General features: G+C 44.3%; 1 protein-coding gene across 10 annotated transcripts in view; it reads right to left on the bottom strand.

Moving 5' to 3' along the window:
- FBRSL1 (fibrosin like 1) overlaps nt 1–27,557 on the bottom strand; it is an 857,080-nt gene that overhangs the window by 676,109 nt on the left and 153,414 nt on the right. For 9 of the 10 annotated variants that reach the window (XM_063964683.1, XM_063964685.1, XM_063964688.1 and 6 more), the window contains exon 2: nt 20,641–21,660. In XM_063964683.1, the coding sequence (XP_063820753.1) occupies nt 20,641–20,928 (288 nt within the window). In that variant the 5' untranslated portion in view covers nt 20,929–21,660. Of the gene's footprint in view, nt 1–20,640; nt 21,755–27,557 lie in introns of those variants that run through there. The other variant, XM_063964682.1, reaches the window with a different exon arrangement.

The following is a 27,557-nucleotide window of genomic DNA, read 5'->3' as shown; positions in this document are numbered from 1 at the left end:
AGTGGTAGCAGCGGGGTAAAACAATTTAAATCACCCCCAATATGTTGCATGATGTACTGTATATACAGCTTGAAAACAAGAAAAGAAAGAATAGTACAAAGTGATGAAGATGAAAACAAGGTAATAGTACTGTATCCTGATATAATCTACAGTAGAATAGACAGATGCTCATCATACTGATAAAAAGTATTTGGTTGCTGGGCTACATTTCTGTAGCGCAATTTGTGCAATGTTATTAAACAAGCCTCTGGGACCTATCACACACAGGACTCCAACAACTACATTTTAAACAAAGAACTTAATCACGTAAACAATAAACACCTTGTAATGTATAGTTTCAGAATTACAGCTCATTCAAAACAAAAAATAATACTGCGTACAGTTTTTTGTTTTCCAGCTCTACAGCTGAAACCTTTTGTTTGGCAGAACAATTGTGATGTATTATCCCAATTGTTACCTCGGATACCTGCTACACAGGCCAATCCTGCCGCTCAGACAAACTGCAGATTTGGCCCCACACGTCTGTTAGTTCAATGTGAAAGTGACTGTACCATGCCTAAATCACTTTATTTTGGTTTTGTACTGCTAAAATCAATTTGACAATTAAGCTAATTAATATGCAAAATGCTTATAGTTGCATATACAAATCAGGCAAGCGTAAACATTCAGGAAAGGGTCCACTCATTTCTCAGCTGAATCGCAAACAATTATCCTCACCAATTGTGAGCCATATTGTCTTCCAGTTTACAAAATTATTTGGGTCCATTGGGGCAGATTCAATTGTTTTACCCCGCGGATACCACTAGGTAGCGCAAACGGGGCAATTCAATTGTTGCTCCGTTTAGATGCCAGGTAGTAGTGGGGATGATATTTCTTTGAGCATCCGAACGGGAGTTTGGACATCCAAAGCAGGACTTTAGATGGGTTTAGACATTTTACGCGGCTAAAGCCTGTCTGTTTGGGTGCAACATGCGTGATATGCATATGCGCCTAAACAATTGAATAGTGACAATTGTTTGGGCTTCTAAACAGTCCCATTTAGACAGGAAATTAAGACGCCCAAAACAATTGAATCGGACCCATTGGGGTCGATTCAATTCACTGACAGTTGAATAGAGCCGGGAGCTATTCAATACAGCGACGAGTGACCCTCAATTGTCGGGAATTCTTCTCTCATTCCCGGGGGATGAAAGAAGAAACCCGACAAAAATTCTGTCGGGAATCAGCCTCGCGCCAGGGAGTTAAGTCGGAGAATGCCCGTTCTCCCGACAATTCAATCTGTTTAGTCGGCGAGAACGGGCCATCGCCGACTTAACTGGAGCTGAATTGAATAGCGTCGGGAGCTAATTCCCGGCGCTATTCAACTGTCGCTGAATAGAATTGACCCCATTGTGTTGAAGTTTTTATCCTTGTCGCTTTTGAGTACTTCCGGGTAAATAGAAACAAACCAAATAAATACCTGTGACAAATGACCCCCTAGTAAAAATAAGAATTTACTCAGCGGTAATTCTATTTCTCGTAGTCCGTAGTGGATGCTGGGAACTCCGTAAGGACCATGGGGAATAGCGGGCTCCGAAGGAGGCTGGGCACTCTAGAAAGATCTTAGACTACCTGGTGTGCACTGGCTCCTCCCACTATGACCCTCCTCCAAGCCTCAGTTAGGTACTGTGCCCGGACGAGCGTACACAATAAGGAAGGATTTTGAATCCCGGGTAAGACTCATACCAGCCACACCAATCACACCGTACAACTCGTGATATGAAACACAGTTAACAGTATGAAACAATAGAGCCTCTCAACAGATGGCTCAACAATAACCCGATTTAGTTAACAATAACTATGTACAAGTATTGCAGATGAACCGCACTTGGGATGGGCGCCCAGCATCCACTACGGACTACGAGAAATAGAATTACCGGTGAGTAAATTCTTATTTTCTCTGACGTCCTAGTGGATGCTGGGAACTCCGTAAGGACCATGGGGATTATACCAAAGCTCCCAAACGGGCGGGAGAGTGCGGATGACTCTGCAGCACCGAATGAGAGAACTCCAGGTCCTCCTCAGCCAGGGAATCAAATTTATAGAATTTTGCAAACGTGTTTGCCCCTGACCAAGTAGCAGCTCGGCAAAGCTGTAAAGCCGAGACCCCTCGGGCAGCCGCCCAAGATGAGCCCACCTTCCTTGTGGAATGGGCATTGACAGATTTTGGCTGTGGCAGGCCTGCCACAGTATGTGCAAGCTGAATTGTACTACAAATCCAACGAGCAATAGTCTGCTTAGAAGCAGGAGCACCCAGCTTGTTGGGTGCATACAGGATAAACAGCGAGTCAGATTTTCTGACTCCAGCCGTTCTGGAAACATATATTTTCAGTGCCCTGACAACGTCTAGCAACTTGGAGTCCTCCAAGTCCCTAGTAGCCGCAGGCACCACAATAGGCTGGTTCAGGTGAAACGCTGACACCACCTTTGGGAGAAACTGGGGACGAGTCCTCAATTCTGCCCTATCCATATGGAAAATCAAATAAGGGCTTTTACAAGACAAAGCCGCCAATTCTGATACTCGCCTGGCAGAAGCCAAGGCCAATAACATAACCACCTTCCACGTGAGATATTTCAGATCCACGGTTTTTAGTGGCTCAAACCAATGTGATTTTAAGAAACTCAACACCACGTTGAGATCCCAAGGTGCCACGGGGGGCACAAACGGGGGCTGAATATGCAGCACTCCTTTAACAAATGTCTGAACTTCAGGTACTGAAGCTAGTTCTTTTTGAAAGAAAATTGACAGAGCCGAGATCTGTACCTTAATGGAGCCCAGTTTTAGGCCCATATTCACTCCTGCTTGCAGGAAATGCAGAAATCGACCTAGTTGAAATTCCTCCGTTGGGGCCTTTTCGGCCTCACACCATGCAACATACCTCCGCCATATGCGGTGATAATGAGTTGCTGTGACCTCTTTCCTGGCTTTAATAAGCGTAGGAATGACTTCCTCCGGAATGCCCTTTTCCTTCAGGATCCGGCGTTCAACCGCCATGCCGTCAAACGCAGCCGCGGTAAGTCTTGGAACAGACAGGGGCCCTGCTGCAGCAGGTCTTGTCTGAGCGGCAGAGACCACGGGTCCTCTGAGATCATCTCTTGAAGTTCCGGGTACCACGCTCTTCTCGGCCAATCCGGAACGAAGAGAATTGTGTTTACTCCTCGCTTTCTTATTATTCTCAATACCTTTGGTATGAGAGGTAGAGGAGGGAACACATAAACTGACCGGTACACCCACGGTGTCACTAGAGCGTCCACAGCTATCGCCTGAGGGTCTCTTGACCTGGCGCAATACTTCTCTAGTTTTTTGTTTAGGCGGGACGCCATCATGTCCACCTGTGGACGACCCCATTGATTTACAATCATTTGGAAGACTTCTGGATGAAGTCCCCACTCTCCCGGGTGGAGGTCGTGCCTGCTGAGAAAGTCTGCTTCCCAGTTGTCCACTCCCGGGATGAAAACTGCTGACAGTGCTAGTACATGATTCTCCGCCCATCGGAGAATTTTTGTGGCTTCTGCCATCGCCGTCCTGCTTCTTGTGCCGCCCTGTCGATTCACATGGGCGACTGCCGTGATGTTGTCTGACTGGATCAGCACCAGCTGGTGTAGGAGCAGGGATTTTGCTTGACTTAGGGCATTGTAAATGGCCCTTAGTTCCAGAATATTTATGTGAAGGGCAGTCTCCTGACTTGACCATAGTCCTTGGAAATTTCTTCCCTTTGTGACTGCCCCCCAGCCTCGTAGGCTGGCATCCGTGGTCACCAGGACCCAGTCCTGTATGCCGAATCTGCGGCCCTCCAGAAGATGAGCACTGTGCAGCCACCACAGAAGAGACACCCTGGTTCGTGGAGACAGGGTTATTAAACGATGCATCTGAAGATGCGATCCGGACCACTTGTCCAACAGGTCCCACTGAAAAATTCTGGCATGGAACCTGCCGAATGGAATTGCTTCGTAAGAAGCTACCATCTTTCCCAGGACCCGCGTGCAGTGATGCACCGATACCTGTTTTGGTTTTAGGAGGTCTCTGACTAGAGAAGACAACTCCCTGGCTTTCTCCTCCGGGAGAAACACTTTTTTCTGTGCCGTGTCCAGAATCATTCCCAGGAACATTAGACGTGTCGTGGGGACCAGCTGTGACTTTGGGATATTCAGAATCCAGCCGTGCTGGCTCAGCACTTCCTGAGATAGTGCTACTCCCACTAACAACTGTTCCTTGGATCGTGCCTTTATTAGGAGATCGTCCAAGTATGGGATAATTAAAACTCCCTTTTTTCGAAGGAGTATCATCATTTCCGCCATAACCTTGGTAAATACCCTCGGTGCCGTGGAGAGTCCAAACGGCAGCGTCTGGAATTGGTAATGGCAATCCTGTACCACAAATCTGAGGTACTCCTGGTGAGAATTGTAAATGGGGACATACAGGTAAGCATCCTTGATGTCCAGGGATACCATGTAATCCCCCTCGTCCAGGCTTGCAATAACCGCCCTGAGCGATTCCATCTTGAACTTGAATTTTTTTATGTATGTGTTCAAGGATTTCAAATTTAAAATGGGTCTCACCGAACCGTCCGGTTTCGGCACCACAAATAGTGTGGAATAGTAACCCCGGCCTTGTTGAAGTAGGGGTACCTTGATTATCACCTGCTGGGAATACAGCTTGTGAATCGCTGCTAGCACCGCCTCCCTGTCTGAGGGAGCAATCGGCAAGGCGGATTTTAGGAAACGGCGGGGTGGAGTCGCCTCGAATTCCAGCCTGTATCCCTGAGATACTATTTGAAGGATCCAGGGATCCACCTGTGAGCGAGCCCACTGATCGCTGAAATTCCTGAGGCGGGCCCCCACCGTACCTGGCTCCGCCTGTGGAGCCCCACCGTCATGCGGCGGATTTGGAAGAGGAAGCGGGGGAGGACTTTTGTTCCTGGGAACCTGCTGTTTGCTGCAGCCTTTTTCCCCTGCCTCTGCCTCTCGACAGAAAAGACCCTCCTTTTCCCCGCTTGTTTTTCTGGGACCGAAAGGACTGAACCTGATAAAATGGCTCCTTCTTAGGCTGTGAGGGGACATGGGGTAAAAATGCTGACTTCCCAGACGTTGCTGTGGAAACTAGGTCGGAGAGACCATCCCCAAATAATTCCTCCCCCTTATAAGGCAAAACTTCCATGTGCCTTTTGGAATCTGCATCTCCAGTCCACTGGCGAGTCCATAAGCATCTCCTAGCAGAGATGGATAATGCACTTACTTTAGATGCCAGCCGGCAGATTTCCCTCTGTGCATCTTTCATGTATAAGACTGAGTCTTTGATATGGTCAATTGTTAGCAGGATCGTGTCTCTGTCTAACGTGTCAATATTTTCTGACAGTTTATCTGACCACGCAGCGGCAGCACTGCACATCCATGCTGACGCAATAGCTGGTCTGAGTATAATGCCTGAGTGTGTATATACAGACTTCAGGATCGCCTCCTGCTTTCTATCAGCAGGTTCCTTAAGGGCGGCCGTATCCTGGGACGGTAGTGCCACCTTTTTAGACAAACGTGTGAGCGCTTTATCCACCCTCGGGGGTGTTTCCCAACGTAACCTATCCTCTGGCGGGAAAGGGAACGCCATTAGTAGCTTCTTAGGAATTACCAATTTCTTATCAGGGGAAGCCCACGCTTCTTCACACACTTCATTTAATTCATCTGACAGGGGAAAAACTACAGGTAGTTTTTTCTCCCCAAACATAATACCCTTTTTTGTGGTACCTGGATGTAAATCAGAAATATTTAACACCTCTTTCATTGCCTCAATCATGCAGTGAATGGCCTTAACGGGCATTAAATTTGACTCATCGTCGTCGACACTGGTGTCAGTATCCGTGTCGACATCTACTTGTGCCACCTGAGATAGCGGGCGTTTCAGAGCCCCTGATGACTTTTGAGACACCTGGACAGGCACGAGCTGAAGACTCGGCTGTCCCACAGTCGGCATGTCGTCACATTTTTTATGTAAGGAGTCAATACGTGCACTCATTTCCTGCCATAATACCATCCACTCAGGTGTCTGACCCCCAGGGGGTGACATCCCTGCTAAAGGCATCTGCTCCCCCTCCACATCATTATCCTCCACAAACATGTCGACACAGCCGTACCGACACACTCCACACACACAGGGAATGCTCAAACAGAGGACAGGACCCACAAAAGCCCTTTGGGGGGACAGAGTAAGAGTATGCCAGCACACACCAGAGCGCTATATATATACAGGGACTAACTGAGTTATGTCCCTAATAGCTGCTTTTCAAATATAATATACTGTATACAGTGCCAATTTTAATGCCCCCCCTCTCTTTTCCCTCTTACTGTACTGTAGAATTGCAGGGAAGAGCCAGGGAGCTTCCTTCCAGCGGAGCTGTGAGGGAAAAATGGCGCCAGTGTGCTGAGGAGATAGGCTCCGCCCCTTTTTCGCGGCGTATTCTCCCGCTTTTTATGGGATTCTGGCAGGGGTATTTACCTCATATATAGCCCCAGGGGCTATATATTGAGGTATTTTAGCCAGCCAAGGTGTTTTTATTGCTGCCTCAGGGCGCCCCCCCCCAGCGCCCTGCACCCTCAGTGACCGGAGTGTGAAGTGTGTATGAGGAGCAATGGCGCACAGCTGCAGTGCTGTGCGCTACCTTGGTGAAGACAGGATGTCTTCATGCCGCCGATTTTCCGGACCATCTTCTTGCTTCTGGCTCTGTAAGGGGGACGGCGGCGCGGCTCCGGGACCGAACATCAAGGCTGGGCCTGCGGTCGATCCCTCTGGAGCTAATGGTGTCCAGTAGCCTAACAAGCCCAATCCGGCTGCAAGCAGGCGAGTTCGCTTCTTCTCCCCTTAGTCCCTCGCTGCAGTGAGCCTGTTGCCAGCAGGTCTCACTGAAAATAACAAATTCTAAGACTATAACTTTCTAAGAGCTCAGGAGAGCCCCTAGTGTGCATCCAACCTCGGCCGGGCACGAAATCTAACTGAGGCTTGGAGGAGGGTCATAGTGGGAGGAGCCAGTGCACACCAGGTAGTCTAAGATCTTTCTAGAGTGCCCAGCCTCCTTCGGAGCCCGCTATTCCCCATGGTCCTTACGGAGTTCCCAGCATCCACTAGGACGTCAGAGAAATCAGGGGGGCATGCTACTCATGCAAGTCTTAAACATGTATAAACTAAATTTTGCTTATAAACTAAATTTTGCTTATGACTAATCTTTAGTTATATATATATATATATATATATATATACATACATACATACATACATACATACACACACACACACACACACACACACACACACACACACACACACACACACATATTTACTTGGTGTCAACTGTAAATTAAATTAAATGGTTAAATAATTAGACAGTTGCAGCAGGAAGTGCTATGTCCTTAGAAACAAAGCTACAGTTCATAGTTTGGTTTTTAAAACGTCATAAGGGGAATTATCTTTAGACAGGAGACAATTCGGCTGGGTACAAATACTGGGCAAATATTTATTATTTAATTGTTATTTTTTTACCAGCAGTGAAAATATTTGTCATAGATCGCACAAATACTGCAGTGCCGGACTTTAAAACAGAAAATAAGAATTTACTTACCGATAATTCTATTTCTCGGAGTCCGTAGTGGATGCTGGGGTTCCTGAAAGGACCATGGGGAATAGCGGCTCCGCAGGAGACAGGGCACAAAAAAGTAAAGCTTTTACCAGATCAGGTGGTGTGCACTGGCTCCTCCCCCTATGACCCTCCTCCAGACTCCAGTTAGGTACTGTGCCCGGACGAGCGTACACAATAAGGGAGGCAATTTGAATCCCGGGTAAGACTCATACCAGCCACACCAATCACACCGTACAACTTGTGATCTAAACCCAGTTAACAGTATGATAACAGAAAGAGCCTCTTAAAGATGGCTCCTTAACAATATAACCCGAATTTGTTAACAATAACTATGTACAGTATTGCAGATAATCCGCACTTGGGATGGGCGCCCAGCATCCACTACGGACTCCGAGAAATAGAATTATCGGTAAGTAAATTCTTATTTTCTCTATCGTCCTAAGTGGATGCTGGGGTTCCTGAAAGGACCATGGGGATTATACCAAAGCTCCCAAACGGGCGGGAGAGTGCGGATGACTCTGCAGCACCGAATGAGAGAATTCCAAGTCCTCTTTTGCCAGGGTATCAAATTTGTAGAATTTTACAAACGTGTTTTCCCCCGACCACGTAGCTGCTCGACAGAATTGTAATGCCGAGACCCCTCGGGCAGCCGCCCAAGATGAGCCCACCTTCCTTGTGGAATGGGCCTTAACAGATTTAGGCTGTGGCAGGCCTGCCACAGAATGAGCAAGTTGAATTGTGTTACAAATCCAACGAGCAATCGTCTGCTTAGAAGCAGGGGCACCCAACTTGTTGGGTGCATATAGTATCAACAGCGAGTCAGATTTTCTGACTTCAGCCGTCCTTGAAATGTATATTTTTAAGGCTCTGACAACGTCCAACAACTTGGAGTCCTCCAAGTCGCCAGTGGCCGCAGGCACCACAATAGGTTGGTTCAGGTGAAACGCTGATACCACCTTAGGGAGAAAATGCGGACGAGTCCTCAGTTCTGCCCTATCCGAATGGAAGATTAGATAAGGGCTTTTATAAGATAAAGCCGCCAATTCAGATACTCTCCTGGCGGAAGCCAGGGCCAGTAACATAGTCACTTTCCATGTGAGATATTTAAAATCCACCTTTTTCAATGGTTCAAACCAATGGGATTTGAGGAAATCTAAAACTACATTTAGATCCCACGGTGCCACCGGAGGCACCACAGGAGGCTGTATATGCAGTACTCCTTTAACAAAAGTCTGTACCTCAGGAACTGAGGCCAATTCTTTTTGGAAGAATATTGACAGGGCCGAAATTTGAACCTTAATAGATCTCAATTTGAGACCCATAGACAATCCTGATTGTAGGAAATGTAGGAAACGACCCAGTTGAAATTCCTCCGTCGGAACACTCCGATCCTCGCACCACGCGACATATTTTCGCCAAATGCGGTGATAATGTTTCGCGGTGACTTCCTTCCTTGCCTTAATCAAGGTAGGAATGACTTCTTCTGGAATGCCTTTCCCTTTTAGGATCTGGCGTTCAACCGCCATGCCGTCAAACGCAGCCGCGGTAAGTCTTGAAAGAGACAGGGACCCTGTTGTAGCAGGTCCCTTCTCAGAAGTAGAGGGCACGGGTCGTCCGTGACCAACTCTTGAAGTTCCGGGTACCAAGTCCTTCTTGGCCATCCGGAGCCACTAGTATTGTTCTTACTCCTCCTCACCGTATAATCTTCAATACCTTTGGTATGAGAGGCAGAGGAGGAAACACATATACTGATTTGTACACCCAAGGTGTTACCAGTGCGTCCACAGCTATTGCCTGTGGATCTCTTGACCTGGCGCAATACTTGTCCAGTTTCTTGTTGAGGCGAGACGCCATCATGTCTACCATTGGTCTTTCCCAACAGTTTATTAGCATGTGGAAGACTTCTGGATGAAGACCCCCCTCTCCCGGGTGAATATCGTGTCTGCTGAGGAAGTCTGCTTCCCAGTTGTCCACGCCCGGGAAGAACACTGCTGACAGTGCTATTACGTGATTCTCCGCCCAGCGAAGAATCTTGGCAGCTTCTGCCATTGCACTCCTGCTTCTTGTGCCGCCCTGTCTGTTTACATGGGCGACCGCCGTGATGTTGTCCGACTGAATCAACACCGGTTTTCCTTGCAGGAGTGGTTCCGCCTGGCTTAGAGCATTTTAGATTGCTCTTAGTACCAGAATGTTTATGTGAAGAGACTTTTCCAGGTTCGTCCATACCCCCTGGAAGTTTCTTCCTTGTGTGACTGCTCCCCAACCTCTCAGGCTGGCGTCCGTGGTCACCAGGATCAAATCCTGTATGCCGAATCTGCGGCCCTCCAATAGATGAGCCTTTTGCAACCACCACAGAAGATATACCCTTGTCCTTGGCGACCGGGTTATTCGCAGGTGCATCTGAGGATGCGACCCTGACCATTTGTCCAACAGATCCCTTTGGAAAATTCTTGCATGGAATCTGCCGAATGGAATTGCTTCGTAAAAAGCCACCATTTTTCCCAGGACTCTTGTGCATTGATGTACAGACACCTTTCCTGGTTTTAGGAGGTTCCTGACAGGTCGGATAACTCCTTGGCTTTTTCCTCGGGAAGAAAAACCTTTTTCTGAACCGTGTCCAGAATCATCCCTAGGAACAGCAGACGTATCGTCGGAAAACAGCTGCGATTCTTGGAATATTTAGAATCCAGTCGTGCCGTCGAAGAACTACTTTAGATAGTGCTCTTCCGACCTCCAACTGTTCTCTGGAACTTGCCCTTTTTAGGTCGTGCAAGTAAGGGATAATTTAGATGCCTTTTTTCTTTGAAGAAACATCTTTTCGGCCATTACCTTGGTAAAAAGGCCCGGGGTGCCGTGGATAATTCAAACGGCATCGTCTGAAACTGATATTGACAGTTCTGTACCACGAACCAGAGGTACCCTTGATGAGAAGGACAAAATTTGGACATGGAGGTAATCCTTGATGTCCAGGGACACCATATAGTCCCCTTTTTTCCGGTTCGCTATCACTGCTCTGAGTGACTTTATCTCGATTTGAACCTTTTATGTAAGTGTTCAAAACATTTTAGATTTAGACTATGTGTCACCAAGCCGTCTGGCTTCAGTACCACAATATAGTGTGGAAAAATAATACCCTTTTCCTTGTCGTAGGAGGGGTACTTTGATTATCACCTGCTGGATATACAGCTTGTGAATTGTTTCCAATGCTGCCTCCCTGTCGGAGGGAGCCGTTGGTAAAGCAGACTTCAGGAACCTGCGAGGAGAAGATGTCTCGACTCTCCAATCTTTACCCCTGGGATAATACTCGTACGATCTAGGGGTCAACTTGCGAGTGATCCCACTGCGCCCTGAGACTCTTGAGACTACCCCCCCACCTTGAGTCCGCTTGCACGGCCCCAGCGTCATGCTGAGGACTTGGCAGACGCGGTGGAGGGCTTCTTTTCCTGGGAAAGGGCTGCCTGCTGCAGTCTACTTCCCTTACCTCTATGTCTGGGCAGATATGACTGGCCTTTTGCCTGCATGCCCTCATGGGAAAGGAAAGATTGAGGCTGAAAAGACGGTGTCTTTTTTAGCTGAGATGTAACTTGGGGTAAAAAAGGTTTTCCCAGCTGTTGCTGTGGTCCCCAGGTCCGATGGACCGACCCCCAAATAACTCCTTCCCTTTATACAGCAATACTTCCATCTGCCGTATGGGATCTGTATCACCTGACCACTGTCGTGTCCCTGACATCTTCTGGGAGATATGGACAACGCACTTATCTTGATGCCAGAGAGCAAATATCCCTCTGTGCATCTCACATACATATATATAGAATGCATCCTATTAAATGCTCTACATGAATAAAATATTTTCAGTCAGGGAATCCGACCAAGCCAACCCAGCACTGCATCTCCAGGCTGATGGCGATCGCTGGTCGCAGTATAACCACCGTATGTGTGTATATACTTTTTAGGATATTTTTTCAGCTTCCTATCAGCTGGCTCCTTGAGGGCGGCCGTATCTGGAGACGGTAACGCCACTTGATAAGCGTGTGAGCGCCTTATCACCCTAAGGGGTGTTTCCCAACGTACCCTAATTTCTGGCGGGAAAGGGTATAACGCCAATATTTGCTATCGGGGTAACCCTACGCATCATCACACACTTCATTTTATTTTATCTGATTCAGGAAAAACTACAGGTAGTTTTTTCCACTCCCACATAATACCCTTTCTTGTGGTACTTGTAGTATCAGAAACACGTAACACCTCCTTCATTGCCCTTAACGTGTGGCCCTAATGAGAAATACGTTTGTTTATTCACCGTCGACACTGTATTCAGTGTCCGTGTCTGTGTCGACCGACTGAGGTAAATGGGCGTTTTTAAAACCCCTGACGGTGTTTCTGAGACGCCTGGACCGGTCCTAATAGATTGTCGGCCGTCTCATGTCGTCAACCGACCTTGCAGCGTGTTGACATTCTCACGTAATTCTCTAAATAAGCCATCCATTCCGGTGTCGACTCCCTAGAGAGTGACATCACCATTACAGGCAATTTCTCCGCCTCCTCACCAACATCGTCCTCATACATGTCGACACACACGTACCGACACACAGCACACACACCGGGAATGCTCTGACAGAGGACAGGACCCACTAGCCCTTTGGGGAGACAGAGGGAGAGTCTGCCAGCACACACCAAAAACGCTATAATTATATAGGGACAACCTTATATAAGTGTTTCTCCCTTATAGCATCTTTTATATATATACAATATCGCCAAAATCAGTGCCCCCCCTCTCTGTTTTAACCCTGTTTCTGTAGTGCAGTGCAGGGGAGAGCCTGGGAGCCTTCTCTCCAGCTTTTCTGTGAGAGAAAATGGCGCTGTGTGCTGAGGAGATAGGCCCCGCCCCTTTTACGGCGGGCTCGTCTCCCGCTATTTTTGAAGTTAGGCAGGGGTTAAATATCTCCATATAGCCTCTGTGGGCTATATGTGAGGTATTTTTTGCCTCTAATAAGGTTTTTATTTGCCTCTCAGAGCGCCCCCCCCAGCGCTCTGCACCCTCAGTGACTGTTGTGTGAAGTGTGCTGAGAGGAAAATGGCGCACAGCTGCAGTGCTGTGCGCTACCTTTATGAAGACTCAGGAGTCTTCAGCCGCCGATTTTGGACCTCTTCTCTCTTCAGCGTCTGCAAGGGGGCCGGCGGCGCGGCTCCGGTGACCATCCAGGCTGTACCTGTGATCGTCCCTCTGGAGCTAGTGTCCAGTAGCCAAGCAGCAAATCCACTCTGCACGCAGGTGAGTTCACTACTTCTCCCCTAAGTCCCTCGTTGCAGTGATCCTGTTGCCAGCAGGACTCACTGTAAAGTAAAAAACCTAAGCTAAACTTTCTCTAAGCAGCTCTTTAGGAGAGCCACCTAGATTGCACCCTTCTCGTTCGGGCACAAAATCTAACTGGAGTCTGGAGGAGGGTCATAGGGGGAGGAGCCAGTGCACACCACCTGATCTGGTAAAAGCTTTACTTTTTTGTGCCCTGTCTCCTGCGGAGCCGCTATTCCCCATGGTCCTTTCAGGAACCCCAGCATCCACTTAGGACGATAGAGAAATTTAGAGATGAGCTAGCAATTGATTTCCCTGACCTATAGTAGGGCGCTCTACGGAGTTTTAATTATTTCATTTGCAAAGGTGTCCTGTACTTTGGGGTCGATTCTATTCGGCAACTTAAGAATAGCGCCGGGAATTAGCTCCCGACGCTATTCAATTCAGCTCCAGTTAAGTCGGCGATGTCCCGTTCTCGCCGACTTAACAGGTAGTTTTGTCGGGAGAATGGGCATTCTCCGACTTAACTACCCGCGGCGATGCTGATTCCCGACAGAATCAGCCTCGCGCCGGCCGCGAGGCAGCACTTTTGTCGGGTTTCTTCTCTCATCCCCCGGGGATGAGAGAAGAATTCCCGACAATTGCGGGTCACTAGCAGCTGAATTGAATAGCGTCGGGAGCTAATTCCCGGCGCTATTCTTAAGTTGCCGAATAGAATCGACCCCTTTGTGTCTATATTTATGTGCACTGTTCCTGTGAGAGCCTGAAAAATTAATGCTTGGATTTATGTATACAGTCACATAGGTATACAGCAAATATTTTGGTCATAGAATGAACAAACCAGATAGAGGGGAAATGATGAGATAAATCATCACATCCACAGATCACACATACCTAGGAAGAAGCACAGGTCTGCAACACTCTAATCAATATGCAAGCACACGCCAGCATCAAACAGCTGCAAGCACTCACAAAGCCTCAAGCTGTTACTCAACTTTTCATCTGAGGCTGGCCCCAGGTAATTCAGATCTTGCCACAGATAAATCATTCTCATTAGTTACACCTCTTTATTAGCAACAATCATTCCTAGGCCCAGAAGTCGCTGGTAATGTCTATGATCACACTCACTTTGTATCCTTTTCTTACCTGTGAAAATGACACTATAATTCCCAGAAAATCGCATTTACTGCTGTACTTGGCCACCCTAGTGCACACATTCAATACTCGAGCGTGGCTCACAAGATCAAACATGACTTAAATACCATCATGAGTTTATCTCATTTTGGATCACGGTGACTCAGACATTGTCAAGAGAGATTATTAATTTCAGCTGAATATAATGAATATGGTGTATGCACAAAAGTTACAGTCTTGTAACGCCTCATCAGGTTTCAAATGTGGTTGCTAATTAAGGTGTCATTTTAGATTCATCATATAGGACTGCACTTACCACTGAAGTCAGTGTGTTGTCTCTCACTCTGCATTTACCTTAACTACTACAGTCATCTCCCCCACACTACATACTTTCATTTAATGCTTTAAACAGCACATCATGAGTCAGAGAGGTGAATTCTCACTACACAACAGCTCCTGCCAAAAAGTATTTTGTATGTCACATGACTGTTAAAATATTATAATAAAACTTAAATTTGAGGGGGGGCGGGGGGGGGGGGGGGACAGAAAATATTATGTATTCAATTATGTACTTATCATTGCCACTGCATATTTTTATTTAATGTTCACCAATCACTAATGTTGCTCCAATAGACACCCATTACCCTCGGCGCACACGTTTTTTCTCGCAGCCTCCCGAGGTAAGAGAAAAAATGTGTTTAAAGTTTGTAGTTTGGGTGCCCAAAGCACCCAAACGGCAACTTTAGCTGACAAACGCCTTTACTAGCAATGGGCATCTGATCAAAGCAACAATTGAATAGCTCCAATAGACGCCGTAATGCTAAAGATGCCCAGCAGGGAGGCGCAAAATAAACTGAATCGGTCACACAGGGCGATATTCAATTGTTTCTCTCTCCCATCTAAAGTGATGAGACATATGCAATTGTGCTTTTTTAAATCGAGATTGTTGCACCCAGTGAGTTCAGGTTAAGCCACGCAAAGCAGCTAAACCTGACCAAAATAATGGGTGTGACGTGAAAAGTACAGTTTGAGCACTAAAACAAGTAACTTTTCTCTCATTTCAGCTCGCCACCCCCAGGAGGTGGAACTCAAACAGAGCAACAATTAAATAGCTTTGTTAGGCGCCATCTACTGGCAGCTGGCACCAAAAAATTCAATATTGCCCATAATGTAATCCATAGCAATATACAAATGCACGGGTAAATAAAATAGCACTAATACGAACAGGGTGCATAGTGTTATAGACTAATGTTGTGTACATACGGCGCAATGCGCCGTAAGCCCGACATTTACTATTCTAGGGGGCTGTGGGCTGCCTGCAGAGTCTATTTTTCCTTGCAATGCCGATCCCGAGGAACAGTGCATCGGCATCGCAAGGACTATACACACAGTGCGATATGCACTAACTTTCCTTACAATTCTGACTATATATGGCACCACGTGTACACCTTTAGAAGCGTACCTGTCATCAGACAAGGATTTTAATTTGGGGGGGGGGGGGGGGGAACAAAAAAAAAAACACAAAAAAAACAAGAACAGGAACAGAGTACATGACAATGAATGGGGAAAATATGAATGCATTTTTATGAACTGCAATTTTTAATCCCTTTGCATATGTGTTAGAAATAAATGTGTTAGAAATAAATAGTTGATAGATATTCTATCTTGACTAGTATACTTTACTATTTCAGCTGGAGAAAGCCATCTCCCCTGGCCAATGTCAGCACTTCATGACAGGTCTAATCTAATACACAAAAGACAAAACTGTGATGCCACCCATCGATGTGATAATTATTTATGAAAATATATTATTTTTTTTACTGTTGGAATAACAGCCTCTAAATTGTGGAGATGATATTGCCACTGGTTTTCTATAAGGGTCTCAATAGCTTGTCACTGTATGGTAAAGAATGGATACATCAGTTGGTGAGTGAGTTCATCAAGCAATATTCCCATGGGCGTACTAGCTCTGGTCAAAGCCTCTTAGAAACATACACAGAAGACCGACACAAAATATACACAGAAGACCCTCCAAATCAATTAAACACAGTAAATTATTAACCAAGGCACTATACTTCACAACAGAGTACAGAACATTACAGTATCTTTAAAAGAATAGATGTAGAAATATATATTTTTTTTAAGATTGCATCCCTTTTACCAACAGTGAATATACAGTATACAGTACAAGCATTTAACATTCCAGTACAAGCTCCTCAGACTTCACATAATTCTGCGCTCCTTTCTCCATTATGGAAACGAACCTTTGTCCAGAGACACATACATCTTTCCACGGTCACTTTTCAGCATATTAACACAGCTAATAAACATTGCCAGTGCATTTCATATTCCTTTGACCGCAGATCATCTATTAACAACAGCTTTGGGCTTCCAATCAGGGGAGTACATAGCAGCGAAATCTCAAGGAGGTGTCTGCTAGGGGCACTGGGGAATTTGACTGCAGCATATTTCCTGGGATTATAAACATTTTACGTGTTCAGTAATAAAAGTAAATAGACAAACCGCATGAATGTGGAACGGTTAAATAACTGTAAATAAAATAGCAATCTAACATGCTCTGTCTCTTGTTCAGGAAGCTTGAGAATCCAGATAATACCGTCACTGCTGTTTGTCACTGACATTTAGACAGTGTTCTCCTTGGCCATTTAATAGGGACCGACTTCTAGAGAGGACTTCATACGATGCATTATGAAACATGGATGAAAAGGAATGGTTTATGAATGCATTGTGGTCAAGAGTAGATTCATGCCTTGTATCGTGACACTGCTTATTACTTAATTCACAAACACAATGGGAAGTCTGTGCACTAGGAACTGGATGAAGATTAAATTGATGAAAAACAAAAGCGACAATTAAGGTGTTAAACAGACAGAATTCTTTGAAATGAGAGATGGGAGCTCAGAACATCACAAGTGTGAGTGATTATTACAGTCTATTATTTACATTTTTTTTCCTGTGACAGAACAAGAGACTTAATAAAGAATAATATGCTACTGTCTTTAAGATGCTTTTGTCTTTCACAATCTTCCTTTAAAACAAAAAAGGGTCTTTTATTGTGTTTAATTACTGCAAGAAAGACAGAGCAGAGAAGGCCAATTTCTCCTAATCATTGACTGCTGTAAAAAGTGAATGGAATACAAAAGGAGAACTACTTGAAGCAAAAAAAACCAACAGAGTGGTTACAGCTCCCAACTAGATGTTTTTCTAAAGTCTGCAATTAAACATAAAAATAGCAGGCAGAACAGGAACGCTAACATTGGCCATGAAAACAAGACTAGCTGTTTAAGCACTTCTAGTGGGTACATTAAGAACGCCAAGTCTTGCCAATGACCCTTTTATCCTGCAGGTTTGTGATATACACTGCAGAGTAAACAAGAATTTGTACTAAACAATCTCAGCTGCGTCTGTACCTGCAGCAGTTGCAGAAGTGTTTCCCCGTCATATATAGTCATCACCACATTAAATGGTGATGCAGAGCAGTTTTTCCCCAGGTTATGCTCATTTATATATGGGCTGAAGAGGACTCTAGGCCTAGTTACTTTTCATCACTCTGAAGCTAAGTGTGTATTCACAACAGCTTGTAAGACTACTGCAATCACTCATTGAAAGCACTTCTGATAGCCAGGCACTTATAGCAAGGAAAGGATGCAAAGTATTCAGACTGTAAAAAAAAAGGGGGAAGCACGCTAATTTTACATACTACAATCAACCGCTCAGAACGGAGATAATAAAATAAACCACAGGATCAGGATTATTAAATCTTAGGATTTGAAGAAGCATTCTGTAAGACACCTTGAAGTGTTTTACATCAGAAAACTGAAACTCAAGACCGAAAAGGGACATGTTTTATATGGAACTCAATCTCTGGAATTTCAATAATGAATCAGACTGCTGTACAAAGATAAGAAATAAATTTAACTTTTAGTACGGACTATAAAGCCTGGTTCACAGCTAGGCTCCTCCCTCCAGTTACATAACAGCGGCATTTAATATCAGGGTATTTTCCCAAACATGTCAGATGGTCATGTCCCATGCTGCATTATATACAATCACTAGTGCAAAACAGTGACCAACTGATTAATAACATCATATGTAAGTGAAAACCAATCAACAAGTTTGGTGCACATTGTTTCAATCTCCACGTAACAGTGTGCTATTATCAGAGGAGCAATAGTCCTGTCATAGTATGAATGTAGCAAACTGTAAACACGTGTTTTAAGCTAAACAGATAATAAGCCGATGATTTATGGCTTTCAAAATACAAGTAAAAGCGGTGACAAAAAGTAAACAAACACAGAGTTTGTGTATTGGGCAGATGACGTTGAGGAAATATAAGGATTAATGTGAAAGAGAAAAATAAATGGTTGTTTGTAGCCTACAGCAGAAAAGGTTTAATAAAAATAAACACTCCCCTCTACTTTGTAGAGGCAAGTACTGTTTACTTAGCAAATGCTGTTTACTTAAGTAGCAGTGACTTGCCTAAAATTACTAAGCACTCAGGTAAGCGCTGTATTATGGCTGAAGGCTCAAGTTAAAGAACAAGAATGTCCAACTTTATTAAGCAGATAACCGCTAGATTGATCATTGTGGCAGTTATTTAAAGCCCCGCTGACACAATGCTTTACAGCAACTTCACTTATCTAGTACGTTTAGTCAGCTCTCATTTTATGGAAGGAGAGAACTATTTTTTATCTTCTTTTATAAAATCATGGCTGCATGTCTCATCCTATCATTTCAAACTATAGGAGTGTGGAGAAGCCAGCACAGACCCTAACAATTTGGTAGCGTCAGCAGGTGTCATGTATAAATATGGTACTAACAGTCTGTCAAAGAGTATATTTACAACACACTTTGTACATGTGATAACTACAATGACAGTTCCTGTTAATTACGTCATTAACTGCAAATATTTCCCCTTACTAATAAGTAAACCGAGTAGTGATACATTTCATATATCATAGTCATAAATTTCCCATGCAGAGAGATTACCAAAAAGTATGCACCAACTGTTTACCAGCATTGCAGAATAGAAAAAAAAAAATACAGGCAACCCACAGACAGCAGAATCATCTATATTTGCAATGTTAGAAAAAAAAATTACATTTGCAAAGTTTAATCTGTGAATCTAAGGGATGCATTTTCCATATTCTGTGTACACATGTACATAATCTCATTTACCACTGGTATAGCAATCTAAAACACAAATATGGTACACACTGCAATCCAGTGTTAGAAGCCATTATTATTATTCCATTCTGAGAAACATACATCCAAATAAGGGTAAGCAAAAACCCAGGATACCTATTATACAGTTTCCTGGTTTGGATCACATATCATTAGCAAGTAATATTCAGATCCACTCTTAGTAGGGCAGAGATTGCTATGGGACTGTGATACGCCAAACTATGACAGAAGCACCCCCCTCCCTCTATAGACAGGACTATTATACTGATATGACAAGATTATTATGCTTTTGTTAAAACGCACCAGTTATTTTTAAATGCATCACTATCCGTTAATTATATAATTTATTAGCTCACAAACTTGTACAGTTTGAACTTTCTATGGAGATAAACTATATGATAAAAACGCTTGTCAAAATAACATAGGTAATACAAGGTTCCACAATACTAAGGGGTTGCTTATGACAGTGTTGTTAAGGGGTGCAATAAAAAAAAAAAAGTCAGATTATTAACATTAACCTGGTTATTTTAATAATTGTATAGTCTCCACTGGTTTACATCAGTTCTAATGCAGATATTACAACCCAACATATACTGAACAAAAGTAATGCCAGTCTCCACACAAAAGTATGTATAAGTTTATATAAATACTATTGAAAATATATCTATATAAACACTAAGGGGGGTATTTATCAAAGCTTGGAGAGAGATACAATTGTGAGAGAAAGTACCAGCCAATCAGCTTCTGTCTTACATTTTACAGGTTGTTTGAAAAATGACAGGAGCAGAGTGGTTGGAACTATAGCTCTCACAATTATCTCTCTCTCCAAGCTTTGATAAATACCCCAGTGGAAATACAGAGGCACACCTGCCACCATTACCTACGAAAATGTCATGAAACTGAACAAATCCCCACAATTAACAACCAGTAAACTAAATGGACTTAGTCCATGACAATTTCCTATTGACAATACATAATAAATCCACGTCTTCTTTATCTAGTGTTTCACAACAATGAATATTACCACAAAATCCTAGATCTACTGTTGTAAGGAAGCTAATATGTACAAGTGAGAGACTGGCAACATTCAAAGCCACTGAAGCAAATGAAAACACAAAGAGCAAAAACACTCACTCCCCGATGTACACAGAACATGATTTAAACAGTAATGCATGTAGTATATCATCTGGAGTGCATAAAACATTGTAATAGGCACATTATAATATTATGCTTTAATAAAGAGGGAAAAGGAGATGCATTAGCCCAAGAACCACAAGGATTACCATGACATTAAACACAGATAACCAGTGCATTAACCATAAATAAGATGACAGGAGCCATTCTTACCTCTAAGGCTTCTATGGTATTGAAGCTGGCAATTGCAAACCCATCAATTAAATCCTCCTCCTGAGAGCTGGATTCTCTCCTCTTACGTCTGGGCGGTCTGGCATTTCTGGCTGAAGCAGCTGGATTTTTACCATTCTGATTTGAATTCTCCTTTCCCAGGCCCCTTTCGGCTTCAGAGCCAGAGGAGGGGCTCTGGTTTCGGGGATCCCTGACGGATGGGTCTCTTCTCCTCACCCTGTCCCTTTGAGACCTGGATCTCCTGCTTTGCTGTTTTATTTTGACATCCATCTTCTTTCAATACAAAAAAAAATAAATGCGAATTATAAATCCACAGGGAAATTCCAATGAGTGACCTTGAATCCACAAATCCAATTACTAACCACAACCGATACAGGAAACTGGATGCAACTGCTACTTAGGTAAAGGAAATGTTTATGTAATATGTATTTATATACATAAATATATAATCCAGTAAAGATCTGCAGTTTGTTTTTAGTATCCCACAGACGGTCTTTGAACAATACAGACTACTGCTCTGTAGTCAATATTTCCTGCACTCAATTGCAATCCTGCTTAGTGACCACTTGCATTGCAACTTTTCCGTGCCATTAAATTGACACAATATTTCCCATTTGCATGGCTCAGACCCTGCCCAAGACCCTTTAAAGGCAGCAGCATCCTGGTGAAGAAGTAGAAGGAGGGGGGGTCAGAAATCCCTCATGTGGTGGTATGGTGGTGGTGGTGGAAGGTAAGTCAGGGCACCCCCCCTCCACACATAGAAACCTCTTTCTCTACCGTCCCTGGCCGGGTGGTGTAGCAGCAGCAGCAGCAGATGCAGAGCAATGAGCGGGGAGAGAGGAGGAAGAGAGCAGTAATCACAGACACTGACTGCTGCCGATCCCCAGCCTCCTCTGTGCCGCCGCCGCTGCCATTCTCTCTCTGTCTCTCTCTGTGTCTCTCCTTACACCCCGTGCATTCTCCGGGCGGCTGGGCCTCCTCCGGGTCACCGATCCTCCGGTCCTGTAAACGACACAGATGGGGGAGATGTTAGATCGGCGATCGGAGGGGGAGGAAATGTTCTCCTCACTGAATTGTACAGTGCAGCAGAAAAAAAAAGCCCAAAGCAGATAACTGACGTACTTCCGCCAGCCCGTAATTACCAGAGGAAGTCAGCAGCCACTTTATTGGAGTTTACATTCTGCTGCTCCCGGCTTAACCCGTGAGTGGCGGAAACAGAGGGCGGCAGTGCCCGCTCACCCTGGCATTGCACAGTCGGGACAATCGTGGCCCTATGCATGCCGTAACATATCACAGCGTTATACTGAGAACGGGAGCACACAGCATTCATCGCCCACATCATCTCTTTCACTATAACACCGTAATGCGAGCACTTAAATAAAGGCATAAAAAAAACATAAATTAGTATTCAAATGTATTTAAATAAAATGTAAAACATGACAATGTAATCTGTGCGATGCCACAGAGAGGGAAATTATACATAGTATCACTGGTAGTAAGTTTGGTAATTCAAGGGTATGGGGGTTAAGCAACTGCAATATAATACACAAGCACAATATAGGTTTGTACATTGGGTGTATCCTGGACATTACACCAGAGCTGGACAAATAACAGGATAAGAAATCACGGCTAGTCATAGCATTGGGAGTCATCCTGTGGATGGAAATTGTTGCAGATCACCTCTGACTCCCAAAAGACTCTTAAGACAGCTACATATCATTTGGCGTCTGAATTCTACAATACTTTGTCAAACCCTGACCTAAGATACTATAATATTTTTGCTTTGTTGTGGTTTGAAATAAATCCATTGTCCCCACCAGGTGTGGGTATATTTTATCAACAAGTTGATAGTGGAATTTCCCACTGACCCTTCCCCTAAGGCTGGGTACACACTGTCACAACTTGACAGCGGACTCAACGTTGTCTCGACAGATTGGCCGATCCAGGTAAGAATATACAGAGTGTACGCTCGATGTGTCGGTCTGGCATTATAGCTGAGTGGGCATTTGAACTGCCTGCCCAGCTGTGACATCAGCCCCCGCAGCAAATAAACGGGTGGGCAGAAGACTGCCTGTACATACAGCTAGATGCGCTGATATATCTGAATGTATATCGGCCGCGCGCTGTGCTGCACATCCAACGCGATACATCTGTGAACATTGTGAGATCCTCACCGGCGAAAACACACAGGTTTCACTGAACCTGTGTGTTTCCACACGAAAAAATATTATTTTTACGGGAAATCTAATTGTATACCCAGTAAAAAAATACTGTCAAAACATCGGGAAAAATCGTAAAATGCTTCATCGCGGGTAATAGGATACCGCCCACACTATTTTTCTATACCCTTTCTACACAGCACATAGAGTGTTCTGCAATTTCAGGACCTTTGTGTTACATTTTTGTAATGAGTAAGTAAAGTGACTATTATTATGTACTGACCCATCAAGTGATGAAAGACCCCGGTCATGCTGGGGAGGAATGTGAATACTTATTTTCCTTCTATCCTCCCCTAGATGCTTTACCTGAGTGGTTATCGTTTACATGATTCTGTACAGGTCAGTACATGTTCTAGTTATTTCTAGTGATAACATATTTTCAGTTTCCATAAAGGTTAGCCATTACAGGTGGCTAAAGAGATGCACGGAGATGGTTTATCTTATGGGCATGTACTGGTAATTCGCAGGCATGTCATTGAACTGGATGTGTACCCAGACGCTCAGTCGCTCACAGTGGAAGCCATGCTCCGATGGAAAATGTACACCACCTAGCAAGAGGGTGGTTAATCCTGCAGGGTGCTTTTTACATTTAAAAGATGAGCTAGGCTGCAACAGCCTAGCGGGAACACTAGATTTCGTAGAAGGATACATAGCGAGGATCACTCGGATCAGACCTGTCTTTTGCCTTTTTACCCTAGATTGTGTACTTTTTCTCAGTTTTGCGTCTTGTTTTGCTTATAGTCTACTAAGTACTTCAGATTAGTGTTTTGGTGTAGCTAAACTGCAAAGTCTGCGGAATGCTAAAAGGTGCTATTTGGTGTGATATCAGGATAGGTGTAGGGGAACACATCAGTACCAGTATGTTCTAGATTGTGGGCGTAAACAGAGCATCCGGGATAAAAAAAAATCAACGCAAGTACTGGGAGAATTGAATAAGCTGACATATATATCTAAATGTTTTAGTAGAGGAGGCCTCAATAGTAAACTGAATTTGCACTTCAAACCAAGATATACATTAGGACAAGTTTACATCTGAGCTTGGCAAATTCACCATGGACATATTGTCATCTTCTCATGTAAAATGCAGCCAAGCAGATAAACATGTAGAAATATATATAAGCTACTCCAAGCAGCATTTACAACCTGTTCATATGTAAATGAGAAGCTGCTGTCATAGGGATCAAAAGTCCCAATAATAGCTGCATTTTACATGTGGTTTTAATGCTGAGGCGTAAACAAGCCCTTGGGCTAGTGTCCTGTGGATTGCTTTATCCACAGACATCTATTAGCCTTAGGAACTGCCTGCAGCTTACCTGAAGGGAACTCTGTGCTTACACTGCTTGGTATGTGCAGCCAAATACAGTGGACAAGCCTCGAGTTCATATAGCTAAACTATAGGTGCACAACAACAAAAACAAAAGCTACTGGAAAATGGAGTAGTAAAGCTTTTACCTTCTAATAAATACCGTAGTGAGTGGATCCTTCATTCTAAATCATAATTACGTACAAACAATTAAATAAATTGGCCAGAACATTATGTGAGGTGGGGTAGTCTACAATGTGATGATACCTCTTTAGGACCATTTTTATTTATAACTTTTTTTTATATCATATCTGGATTTTCTGTGTATATAGACTAATATTCTTAATATGAAATAATAATGTTTTCCACTCCACTATCCTATACTCTGCACTATTAGTGTTACCCTAGGGCACCTTGCCTTGGTCCATGTGCTGCTTGCATCTATGAGGTGGTACTGCCTTTGCATGCTGGTAAGAACTCTATAAATATGTCTGGAAGTTTAAATCACTATAATACAGGACTGTAGAATATATTATGTAAAGGCCTAGTAGGCCCTACACACTGCGCGATTATACTCAAAGATATGAACGAGATACCGTTCATATCTTTGAGTGTGGAGGCACCAGCGATGAACGATGCGCGGCCCCGCGCTCGTTCATCGCTGGTGCCCCGTCGGCTGTGCATGCAGGCCAATATGGACGATCTCGTCCATATTTTCCTGCACTTCTATGGAGCTGGGTGAAGGGGGGAGTGAAAAAACGTCACTCCCCCCGTCACTGTAACCCGTCCCGTCCCCGTGCCGGGTCGCCCGTCAGCCGTATCCGCCGTCGGGCAGCTCGGCGTACACCTGTACATTGCACCAACATGTCAAAATCAGAATCAGATCTCTGACTGCACACAGAGATATATTTTATATATTTGCACAGATCACAAAAGTATACCTGATGCTTACTGTTTGACTGCTACATACAGACGTCAAAACATGCAAGAAATAAAATGATGCATGCGCTGCCCATGATCCCAGAAAATATGTCCAGTAGTCTGATAAATAATAAACTAGTGGAAACCCATCAAAAGCAGCGGTTAGTTGTTTTTATTTTTAAAGGCTAAACTCATATTAAGCAATAAATGTAAGTAAACCGGCTCATACACGCTTCTACCATAGGGGTCATTCTGAGTTGATCGTAGCTGTGCTAAATTTAGCACAGCTACGATCATCTTCCCAGACATAAGGGGGACGCCCAGGACAGGGCTAGTCCGCCCCGCATGTCAGTCCGGCCCCCCGTCCCCACACAAGTACAAAATTATTGCACAGCAGCGATGGTTTTGTACTTGAACAGTAACTCCTGGCTAGCGCAGCTCCTGCGGCTAACCGGGAGTTATTTGTCATGCAGCCGCCCCCCGCATGGTCCGGCCACGTCTGCATTGGCCGGACCGCGTCCCGAAAACGCCGGCTAAACGCCACCGTGCCACCCCCTCCCGCCCAGCGAATGCCTCTGCCTGTCAATCAGCGACGGCCTTCGGCCATCTGGCATGCGCCAGTTCCTACCCGATCGCTGCACTGCAAACTGCAGCGCACGATTGGTTCGGAATGACCCCCATAGACTTTACACGGGAACTTTGCCGCACCGTAATGCCCAAACAGGTTGCTCCAATTTCATTTCTCCCTTCAACGGGCACATCTACATGGTAAGACCTTCATTTCGATACCTCAACCATATTTTTATGTGCAGCCGTTCTCACAGTAAAAAACCTTATAGAATATATAGATACAAAAAACTTTGCGAAGCAGCCTGATATATGTGGAAAAGGTGTTTTCTTTCTATATAAAATCACTTTCTTTTATACCACATTCTAACAGAATCCTTTGTTATGTGTACAAGCCTTGTAGTGTTCACTCTAGGATTTTTTTTAGGGCAAGGTGCTGAGCATTGAAGAGGGCACATTTTTATTTTGAAGGGCACATTTTTGATGTGACGCTTTGCGCACAAAGCATAGCGCTTATGTTTATAGTTTTTGTACATACATTTTGCCCTTAGTAAATCATATACCCATACATACATATAAGACACCTAACATCTGTACTGAGAAACATACTGTATATGTCCAGTCTTCTTGAAAGATCGGCTGTAGCATATAAGTAGATAATTATAAATGTCTTCTCCAGTGCTGAAGTGGTTATAATCCATATGTGTTATAAAACAGAAAAGTTAAACAATGGGTTAAAATATATAGGAAAAAAATAAGTCTGTTCTACTAGGGAAATACTGTAAGCAGTACATGCTCACTGCTTACCCTGTTCTTTCCCTCTTTATCAGAGTGCTGTTATTTACAGTGCCTCCTTTGCCATCCAGTTGGCTAAGGATAGAAATTGTGTTCCAATTTCAGAGGTTACAACATTGTAACATGCACTCTGACTGTTGCATTCTGTATACAAGGGGGCAATTTATGGTCCTGCAGGGTGCACTGAAAAAGGGCAGGGTGCTTTTTCACATTTCAAAAATGGGCAGGGTGCAGCACCCTGCTGAAACAGCCTAGAAGGAACACTACCTTGAACTTGTAATAACATGAACATGATGATGGACTTCAGAAATAAGTAGTTTGGGTCACAACTGTTAGGACAAAATAGTGAATGTAGATGTGAATAGACATTAATGGCTAATTTCAGAAATTACATACCTGGTATGCGGTTACCACACCAACAGTCGGGATCCCGGCGCACGAGATACCGGCGCCAGAATCCTGGCACACTGCGGAAAACTGACGCCAGACACAATGGCCAAGGTAAAGACTGCACCAGGGATATGGACCAGGGATATGGCGGGAGGGGGGGAGAGTTAGGCCACCCACCCCCGAAGGACTTTGGGGAGGGTTAGTTATAAGCTGCAGGGGGATGTTTGGGGTCAGGTTTGGGGTGGGGGGGGGGATTAGGTTTAGACACAACCCGGGGAGGTTATGGTTAGGCAGTGGGTGGGGAGAAGGTTAGCATAGGGGAGGGTTAGACTCGTTAACACCCCGTGTCGGGATTTAGACTATCGGGATGATGCTGTCGTCTCCTGACCATCGGCATCCCGACAGCTGGCATTTCGTTACCAACCCATATAACAAGCCTGCACTATGGATAGTTCTGGCTGCTTATAAAGAGGGTAGTTATGGCAATCTATATAATAAAGTTGACATTTCTGACCACCATTTAAGTTTAGATAATGCTATCAGACAAAATATATATTCATTTTAGACAGCTTGATATCGGGTAATATTTTTACAGTTTGTATTTATTATGTAATTTGTTAGCTGCATAAAAAGTGTTTGGCTAATTGCCTGTTTTACACTGTGTAGTTATAGCAGTGTTTATTCTGGTAGATGTGTTCTCCCTG

The sequence above is a fragment of the Pseudophryne corroboree genome, chromosome 1 (assembly GCF_028390025.1).
Source record: "Pseudophryne corroboree isolate aPseCor3 chromosome 1, aPseCor3.hap2, whole genome shotgun sequence".
Classification (NCBI taxonomy): domain Eukaryota; kingdom Metazoa; phylum Chordata; class Amphibia; order Anura; family Myobatrachidae; genus Pseudophryne; species Pseudophryne corroboree.
Note: the sequence above shows the minus strand (reverse complement) of the source record. Positions and strands in the feature narration are given on the sequence as shown.